Source organism: Coturnix japonica, unplaced genomic scaffold (assembly GCF_054131305.1).
Source record: "Coturnix japonica strain WE unplaced genomic scaffold, WE-NBRP24 Scf040, whole genome shotgun sequence".
NCBI classification, from domain to species: domain Eukaryota; kingdom Metazoa; phylum Chordata; class Aves; order Galliformes; family Phasianidae; genus Coturnix; species Coturnix japonica.
The window spans coordinates 3,394,430-3,404,760 of NW_028188943.1; the positions used below are offsets into that span (position 1 = coordinate 3,394,430).

Sequence of the window (10,331 nt, forward strand, 5' to 3'; positions counted from 1 at the left end):
ATTACTGCAACAAACAATAGGCAAGGAGGGTAACTTGTGCAGCTCTTGTAGTCAGCTGGTGTCTGCAGGGTTACAGTGCAAGAGCACACCAGGCATGCAAGGAGTGAGAAAAGGGGAGGTGTTTGAAGAGATCTGGTTACAAAATTTGAATGACACAATGAGGTGGAAAATGCCACTAATCAGACTCATAAATGGCCTGGGTTGCAAAGGCCCACAGTGCTCATCCAGTTCCAACCCCCTTCTTCCTATGTGCAGGGTTGCCAAGCAGCAGCCCAGGCTGCCCAGAACCACATCCAGCCTGGCCTTGAATGCCTGCAGGGATGGAGCATCCACAGTCTCCTTGGGCAACCTGTTCTAGAGGGCCGTTCCCTTCTGATTTACTGGAAATGTAGAGAGACATGAGAAGAAAAAAAGATAAGGGAGGAGGTTCAGCAGTGCATGCAGGTGTTCTAAATCTCATGTCCAAATCTGCTATCAGACTGCGAAATGTTTAGCTTTGTGATATGATGTGATATGATATGAAATGAAATGATATGCTTATCATTTCCCAAGGCAAAATAGAGGGGAAAGTATTTTCCTGTCTTAATGAGGCATCACGATGCTCCCTGTGAAGGGCAAGTATAGTGAAAACGGGGAACTGGAGTAAGCTCTGCAGCAGACTACAGCAAAACGGTGTGACTGTTGTGATGTCCCTGCAGAGAAAGAAGACGTGTTTACAAACAAGGACAAGGTACAAAAAGAGGTGAAGGCTGTACTGACTCAAAATGCCACGCTGAGCTGCGAGGTGGCCCAGGAGAAGACGGAGGTGAAGTGGTACAAGGAGGGGAAACTGATCACCTCGAGCAAGAAGTTCAAGGTGGAGTCAGAGGGCAAACAGCGTCGGCTGGTGGTGAGCCAGGTGGAGAAGAAAGATGCAGGGGAGTACAGCTGCGAGGCTGCTGGCCAGAAACTCACCTTCAAGATTCATGTAACTGGTAGGAAACACATTTTGGTTGATATTCTTTGATTATTCCATAGTCTGGCTGTGGAAACGTCTGTGTGAATGTGTCCTCTTGATTCTGCCATGAAACTGTTTTGGGGAGGATGAAAAGAAATGCTTACAAACGTGCAGCTAAAATGATTATTTGTTTTTAACAGTGTTTCATCCAGCTCTTCCCCTACGACTACTTTTATCATCAGCTGTCCATGGATGTCCAACTGTGATTTGTACAATGTGCAACACTGCTCTACCAGTTGATATTTCAACAGTAGTAGTTACAGTTCTCTACTGTGGCTGCACTGAGGTTTGGTTGTTGGTGTCCTAAGAACTTTTAGTCAGAGGCATTGCACTTGCCTTTGGCATGTTGAATCCCACGTTGACGACCATTCGTTCCATGTTCTGTAAATGTAATGACCAGTCATGAATCCATTGATACCTTTCTAATTGTACGTTTCTCATTAGTCTCAGAGTTTAGCATGGAGGCAGATCTCTCACTCCAGCTGCAGTAGAGATTGCTCTGGTGTCAGTATATTTTGCACAAGATCTGGTAAATTTTAACTTAGACTCCAGATAGCCTTGAGCACATCAGCTGCATTCTGAGTGACCATTAGTGAGCTGGCTGATGACGAGGGTTTGTCTTCTGTTTTATTTGTAGCTGCACTCTGCTGGTTTTTGCTCATAAGTCAGCTTGTTCTCTGTTAACTTTACAGTTCTTGTCTTGTATTCTGAGCTGATCAGGACAGGGAATCTGTTTTCTCCTCTTCTTTCCTATGGCAGTGAACACATTGGAGCTTAATCCTGGTCAAGGTTTGGCATTTGATCAGCTATGTGGAGGAGCAACTGTACTGGGAGTCTACTGCCTTTCTGCTCACACAGACCTGGTGTCCTTGCAGGGCATAGCTTGCGTTCTGTTCCCTTGTAAAGGTTGCAGTCTTTGCTCTCTCCATCTTGGGGCATTCTGCTCATTCAGTCCCTGGTGTGCAATATATCTCTGCTCCTGTAGTAGACAGTTTTGCTGCTGCCTGTGGTGTAGACTCTAAACCATCAGCTCTTACTATTCCCACACCACGTGGATGTGATTCTGGGGCCTTTGGATCTGTTCCGTGAGTTGTGTCGCTCATGCTTTTGGCTCAGGAAACTGTCAGTTTCAGCAAAGAGTGGATTACAGACAGGGTAGATTTGGGAGGTATCTGTCAGAGAAAATGAAATATGAACAATGACAGAAAGACTATGGCAACAGCTGGAATCAACCAAGTTAATCCTCAGCAGCCAAAGCCAGCCCACGTCTTATTGCAGAGGTGTAGGGAGAAAACACAGCAATGTAGTGCTTTTACACTTGAATTTTGCTAGCTGAGGGCTATTATTAGCTGTTTGCCTCAGAAACCAAAGGTTTTCTGTTCTCTTTCAGACCGGATGAGCTCATGGCTGCACAGGGTAATGTAATACCTCCTCCTCTGCCATACGTGGAGAGTGCTTGCCTAGCTACTGTTGCTGTATTTCTCATGTGTACCACTGTAACATGACGTGCAAGTCCAGCCCTCACTGCAAAATGATGTGGTGTGAAAGTCAGGAGGGATTATGAGTACTCTTGGAGTGGTTGGCTCTTTCACTACAGAAATCCTCATCTTACTAGCTTCTCCCAAAGTGCAATGGCTTTCTGAGTCTTAATTTCTCCTCTTACCACTGCACTCAGAAAGCTTTTCAGGGTTCCTCTACCCCAGGGTTCCACTGGTAGCACAGAACAATCCCATTTTAAGGACATGTTGAATGTTAGGTGCTGAGTGTTGAGCATTACGGGATGCAGATTAGACCTTCTTGCTTAAAAGAAACAAGTGCTGCACACCTTGGAAACCTATAGAAAACTAGAGTAAAAAGGGCTGATTCTGCCATCTCATTATCTCAGTATTTGTGGTGCATGCTGAAATCCTTATTTGAAGTGGGCCAAAGCTCCATTGCATTTGTGAGAAGTTTTGCATCACCTCTTTGGTCTAGGCCATGCTTGTTGTCTTGCTAATAAGCAAGCCTTCTGATCTTCATCAAATCATTGTGGTTGGAAAAGACCACAAAGATCCCCACATCCAGCCTCAACCCATCCCACCATGCACACTGCCCACGTCCCTCAGTGCCACATCTCCATGGTTATTGAACACTTCCAGGGATGGTGACCCCACCACCTCCCTGCAAAGCTGTGCCACCACATCACCACTCCTCTTCAGAAGAAGTTTTTCTTAACATCCAACTTGAACCTTCTCTGAAAATCATCAGTCAAAACAGGGGCTGTTGAAGATGGGCGGAGAGAATGATGCTTCTACAGTCAGTACAAGCAGGGAGATCAAATGTAGAGTGTATCAACTGCATTCTTGCATTGGCTTGCTGCCCTGCTCCCTCGCCTTCAGTGGACTGCAGTGCTGGTGGTAGAGCTGTGGTGTGAATCCTGGGATTGCACGTACTGCAACGGTCAGCAGCACAGGAACTTGAGCTGAAATTACCCTCCTGGGCAGCTGCTGCCACTCAGAATTCAGACAGCATGCAGAGGAGAAAGTCATGAAGGAAGGGAAAGGGATGGCAGCAGAAGGCTTCACAGAGTGACAGCGGGGAGGAAGGAGATAGGGGACAGGTCCTGGAAGGGTTTGCCATGACTGCTGGGGAGCAGGAGCCTTCCCGGTCACCTGAGCTGGGTATGCCTGAATATGCTTGCATGAATGATCTGAATGAGTGGTCTTCCATTTCTCCACTGCAAATAAAAGGCAATGTCAATCCCCCTCACACCTGCTAGTCCTGCATTCATGCTTGGAGCCTCTGTCTTGGTATCAACATCAGGACCCTGGGATCTTTCCTGGGACCCAAACAAGCATAGGAAGCTTATTCAAAATTGCTCTGCTGTTACAAGCTGGCTAGCACTAGAGAAGTCCATGATGTAAGTGCGTCAGAAATATTCTGCACTTGTACAGCCTTTTGTAGGGCAAACCATGGAATAGAAATGGAAGCCCATTTATTTAGGGTTTATCTGTTCTCCCACGCCTCAAATAGGAACTAGCATGAATGCTCTCAGCAACCAGTTGTTGGTAAAAGGAGAATCAGATAAAACAGTCATTAAAGTAATCAATAAAAGATTCAATGTATCAATCGATCCCACTTAGCAAAGTGATTAACTGAATCCCCTTAACTGAAGTGTGTATGCCTAACAAATTACACTTGCTATCTTTCTGATGCTAACTCCATTTGTTGACACAAAGGGTAAGGTGGGCTTTAAACACTTTCTTCTATATGTGTTAGGTATTAAGAGGAGATGACCTCAGCCAGTTCTCTGAAGAATCAGGGGTTGCTGAGAGTACAAAACCATGCTTTATGCATAAAACCGAGCTACAAAATCTAATGTAGGCCAAGTATTCACCATATTAAGGGCTATATCATTACCATAGGGTAGAGTCAAAAGATGGTTTTCTGCTCTTAAATTTCTATGGTTTCCTGATTTTGAGGTCTTCATAATTGAGCTGTACTTGGCTGATATCCAGTGTAGAGTGGAGCAATATCAAAAAGACAGACAGATGAAGATCTGTCATTGTCTTCATTAGAAGAAATCTGAAAATTAGGAGTCCAAGCTGATAGTAAAGACTACCCAGAGGGATGGGATGACCACAGGGACTGTGCTGAGGATGCATTATAATGTGTGATAAACACTGTGAAGCAGAGTTTCTCCAGAAAATGGTCCAATACAACATAGAAGCAACTTTTAATGTCTTCTAGTCACAAGCTGTTCATATCTAATATATATTTTACCCAATGTTTTCCAGTTCCAGAAGCAGAGGATGCCTTTATCAACAAGGAGAAGGTGCAGAAAGAGGTGAAGGCTGCACCAACAGAAAATGCCACGCTGAGCTGCGAGGTGGCCCAGGAGAAGACGGAGGTGAAGTGGTACAAGGAGGGGAAACTGATCACCTCGAGCAAGAAGTTCAGGGTGGAGTCAGAGGGCAAACAGCGTCGGCTGGTGGTGAGCCAGGTGGAGAAGAAAGATGCAGGGGAGTACAGCTGCGAGGCTGCTGGCCAGAAACTCACCTTCAAGATTCATGTTACAGGTGAGAGACATTGTTTTGACTGTATTGAACCCTCCAACAAAGAAGGAGGGGAAATTTAAGTGGTTTGACACATTCAACCCCAGCATTCAGTGATGTAGACGGTGCTTAAATTCTGTTTGTGTACATTCCTGTTTGCCTTCTGAAGCTATTAACACAGAGGACTTGGGTAGCCTCAGCTTAAGACAGGCTGGAAATAATTCGGGAATTTCCCTGGGGATCTCAAGTAGATGCAATGATAGCAAAATGAGAAGTCAATAATTACAGGGGAAATTAAAGGTTATTAAAGATATCTTCAGGGCACAAGCACACCCCTGCAAATGCTTCTTCCTAAATAGTCTCAGAGACAGCATTTGGTCACAATGCTAGAAGGCAGCACTGGTGGTTTCTATTAAATTAAAGAAACCTGGAACTAAAAAGGTTTTCCCGTATTTTCTTTTGTTTTCTTCTCTATAGCAGGTACAAAAGAAATGCTTAAAAATAGAAAGCCTTCAAGCTGGTGCTTTTCTTTCCAGAAATGGAGGAAGACAGGCATTCTATTTATTAGGAGAGTCTGATAAGAAAGTGGAAAAAGGCTTTTTACCAGGGTCTATAGCAACATAAGAAGGGGCAATGGTTTCAAAAGTGAAGAGGGTAGACTCAGTTTGGACATGAGAAAAGTTCTTTATGATGAGGGTGGTGATACACTGGAACAGATTGTCCAGTGAAGTTGTGGGTGACTCATCATTGGAGTGTCCAAGGCCAGGCTGGATGGGGACCCTGGGCAGCCTCATTTAGTGAATGATGTCCCTGACCACGGCAAGAGGTTGGACTGGATGATCTTTAAAGCTTCCTTCTATACCCAAACCGTTCTATGATTCCATAGGGGAAACCATTTTATTACTGCCTATGAAAACTCAGGAGATATTAGAACTTTTTTCAGAAATAAGTAGGTGAGAAAAATACATTTCCTCACTATGACTTAATCACAAACAGAATTTAACCTTGACCCTCACCTGGCTTTTGCTGGCAAAGCAACTTACAGCTGTCAGCTTGTTTGGACAATTTAATGCCTGTCCCCTTGTATGAAACAGACTTTTCAATGACTGCGTATGCTGGTGTGCTGCTGGACAGTGGGGAAAGGGGTGTTTTTTAATTTTTGAAGATTTTGGAACATGATACTGGTGGAAATGAAAACAAGTTTAGGGCTATCTAAGCTGTTTTGGTCTGGCAGGGAGGAAGTTCTTCACTGGCAATTGATATAGTTCAGATGTTGGCATTCAGTTCATAGCACTGTCAGGAAATGTGAGTGGGAAAGCTGTCCTCAACGGTACAGTCCAAAGACTAATTTGGGCATTTGGGGAAGGCTGTGTAGAAAAGATTCATGTCTTAAATGTGCCCGTTTGCCTTAAATTCCAGAAGCAGAAGATGCTTTTATCAACAAGCAGAACGTGCAGAAGGAGGTGAAGGCTGCACCAACAGAAAATGCCACGCTGAGCTGCGAGGTGGCCCAGGAGAAGACGGAGGTGAAGTGGTACAAGGAGGGGAAACTGATCACCTCGAGCAAGAAGTTCAAGGCTGAGTCAGAGGGCAAACAGCGTCGGCTGGTGGTGAGCCAGGTGGAGAAGAAAGATGCAGGGGAGTACAGCTGCGAGGCTGCTGGCCAGAAACTCACCTTCAAGATTCATGTCACAGGTAAGACAGGTGTTGTCTGAAATACAGAACAGTAAAGTAAAATCTAGTTTCTATTATACAGTGATCCAGGTGCAGTAGTCTGTACTGAGGTTTTTTCCCTATACTTGACTGCCTGGGTTTGTAGAAAGTATTTGGTTTCAGTATGGCACAAAGACCTGCTTCAGTCTGTCTGTAGAATAATAATTACTGATATATGTACAATGGAAGCAATATTCAAGATATTATTCAAATCTCTCCTGTGCCTGAGATCCCAAACTGTAATTCTTGTTCACCGAAACATTTGACTAAGATAAGTATGTGCAGTGAGGCTGGAGTGCATGTTGTACGTGCAGGCTTTCGTGGCAGGAGAAGCAGGAACTTCTCCTAGTAGTACACTGCCTTTTTACTATGCCTTTATGTTGGAGGCTGCATCTGGATAGGTGAGTCTGCTACTCACAGTAAGAGACCTGGTAGAGCTGACTATTCCCAGAACTCAAAGTAAGATAGATATCTGCAAATCACACACAAAGAACAAAGGACTGCGTTGGTGAGCATATTTCCTTTGTGCCTTTGACAGTCACAGTTGTGGCAATGGTAGAGGCCATGAGGAGTCTGTTCAGGAAGCCAGGAGTACTGTTCTGGGTCATGAAAAGGCAGCCAGTGGTTTGACTATCGCATGTTTATGTGTTTTGATGTTTCACAGTGGGTCTTAAGTAAAAGGAACTCAGGTTTTGGTTGCCTGCAGGACAGATGTTCTTTTGGGTTCAATATGTTTGCATAGTGACTTGCAACCATGGGACTGGTGTTCAAGGACTCTTGGTTCCTTCAGTTCCTAAGTTCTTTCTTGCCTAGATTTGACACTTTGTTTCAACAGAAGAGCTGATATTCTCTAGTGAAGGCTATTAGTTTGGGCACAAGTGGTAACCTAAACCTGTTCCAACCTGTACATACAGACCTGCAAGATGGTCTCATTTCAGTCCTTCTGTTTTTCTTTTCTTCCCTCAGAGCCAAAACCTGTGTTTATAAACCAGGAGCAGGTGCAGAAAGAGGTGAGTGCTGCCCTGTCAGCAAGTGCCTCCCTCAGCTGTGAAGTAGCACAGGATACAACCGAAGTAAAATGGTACAAGGATGGAAGACTGCTTGCCTCCTCCAGAAAGTTCAGAATGGAATCTGTGGGCAAAACACGGCGTCTGGTTGTGGAGCAGCTGGAGAAGAAAGACGCTGGAGAATACATCTGCGAGGCTGCTGGCCAGAAGATGACCTTCGAGCTGGAAACAACTGGTGAGCATTCAGAAATTCTCAGCCAGGATTTTGTAGCCTTGTTGTGAACTGGGTTTTAGGGTGAAATCTCAGTTTTCTTTGCACCTGACAGTGTGAGAATTTGCTCTGGCACTTTGTGTACCTCCCCGGTGCTCAGCTGTTCCTTCCCTTACTTGGGGATAACGTCATTTATTCAAGGTGATGTCCAAACGAGCTTGTTAACAGTCCTCTGCAGTGCTTTAAGCTGTCATATGTCAGCCAGAATTTATGCATGTTCTATAGCCATTCCTACATGTTGAAAACACTGCACTGTGCTTAAGCTTCAGCATATGTTCCAGTAAGTACAGTTCCATTAATTCTAGGGGAGTGGGTGAATTAAGCATAGATCTGAAGGCTGCCTTTGCCCAGTGCAGAGATGGAAGGACTAATGTAGATTTGACTTGATATTTTCCCTTCTAGGATGGGAAGGAGCTCTGTCAAAGTAAAAAAGTGGACATTACTTCCCAGGGAAATAAGAGAAGTCTCATTATTCACAGGCGGTGAACTCTCATTTTCTCTCTCAGTCTGCAACCAGGTTGGGTTGCTGTTTCAGTACTGGCTGTTTTATGCAGGAACTCTGCTCCTGAGGTTAATCCAAGTTGTATCCAGGCCCTTCAGAAGGAAAGGGAAATAGCAGCACAGAAATATGGTCTGATTCTGACATAAATAAGTGCAGACCTGGAGAGTTAAAAGGGATTGTGTGATGTTCAAGGGACTTTGAAGCAAAGATGTCCCCTAGGTAAGATTTGTGGCTGACATTCCCCATACATTGTGGGCACACAAGCTAAGGAGAGACTAGTGATGAGCATGCAGAGAAGCCAATGGTTCAGACAGGTTTGTAGTGACACGACACTGTAGAGTTCTGTCTAGTTCTCCTTGGCATAGTTTGGAAAATAAAGATGAGGTGATTGGTGGTAACCAATATGGCTTCATCAAGGTCAAGCCATGCCTGACAAACTTGGTGGCCTTTCATGATGGAGTAACAGCATCAGTGGATAATGGGAGAGCAACTGACATCATCTACTTGGACTTATGCAGAGCATTTGATCCCGTCCTGCATGACATCCTGGTCACCAAACTGGAGAAAAATGGTTTTGATGGATGGACCAGTTGCAGGATAGGGAACTGGCTGGATGGTCACACTCAGAGAGCTGCAGTCAATAGCTCAGTGTCCAGGTGGAGGGTGGTGTTGGGACCAGTGTTATTTAACATTTTTGTAGGCAACATGGACAGTGGAATCAAATGAACCCTCAGCAAGTTTGCAGATGACACCAAGCTGAGCGGTGCTGTTGATGTGCTAGAGGGAAGAGATGCTACTCAGAGGGACCTGGACAGGCTGGAGAGGTGGGCCCTTGGCAGCCTCATGAACTTGAGTGTGGCCAAGTACAAGGCCCTGCACCTGGGTCAGGGCAATCCCAAGCACAGGCACAGGCTTAGAGGAGAATGATTTGAGAGAAGCCTTGACCCTGAGGAGAAGAGTTGGTCTGGAGGGAGGTGTCCCTGCCTATAGCAGGGGGACTGGAACTAAATGACCTTAAAGATTCATTCAGTTCTATTGTTTTTCTATACTTAATTTTGCTTGAAAGGTTTTAGAATAAATGAGATTCTGGTTTCCATGAAAACTGTTTGCAGGGAGCTCCATTGTAGCTAGTAAGTCTGTCTTTAAGTTCAAGGGCAATAATGCATTGAGTGTGTTGAAAAGGGAAATGACTCAGGAATGGATGATGGTTTAGAATAAAACATAATCCTACTTATTTTCTATGCAAATATGTGTAAGGAAAAGATGCTGCACTCAGTTCTGGAAATATCCTGACAAATATATCTCTACTGTTTCACAGCTGGAGATATCAAGATTGTTAAACCACTGGAAGATGTGGAAGTGAATGAATATGGGAGTGCATCTTTTGTCTGAGATTTCACATGATGAGGTTCAGACCCAGTGGTACAAAGATGACAACAAGCTGAAGGCTGATGACAACATCAGAATGCAGCAAGATGGTAGGGTGTAAGAGGGGGATCTTTCTCCTGAGTGGGGGGTGGGTTGGAGATCAAGCATATAAGACATCTGAAATGAAGTGAAGAGGGTTCAGAAGGGAGTTCCCCCTTTGTTTTGGGACTGAGGTTAGGGTGGAACAAGTGACATGGTGGGATGCTTAGTGTGGGAAGTGTGATGCTATCCCACCATCCCACACTGCTGGGAGCAGGTAGGAAATGAGTGCAGTTATTTCCAAAGTGGGGGTGAACAGGGCAGTCAGTTCACCTCTCCAAAGAGGTTTTGTCTGACAGTGAGTGTGATCCTTCTGTATCAGGTACTTTGAAGGTGACGA

The 10,331-nt window shown here is 44.8% G+C and overlaps 1 protein-coding gene across 1 annotated transcript; it reads left to right on the forward strand.

The window, feature by feature from the left end:
* Positions 1–7,644: 7,644 nt before the first annotated feature.
* LOC146753022 (myosin-binding protein C, slow-type-like) lies at positions 7,645–10,033 on the forward strand. Its single transcript, XM_085531204.1, has 2 exons — positions 7,645–7,986; positions 9,843–10,033. Exons 1-2 carry the CDS (start codon positions 7,668–7,670, stop codon positions 9,914–9,916), a joined length of 393 nt encoding a protein of 130 aa, XP_085387330.1. The 5' UTR covers positions 7,645–7,667; the 3' UTR covers positions 9,917–10,033.
* The last annotated feature ends 298 nt before the right edge of the window (positions 10,034–10,331 follow it).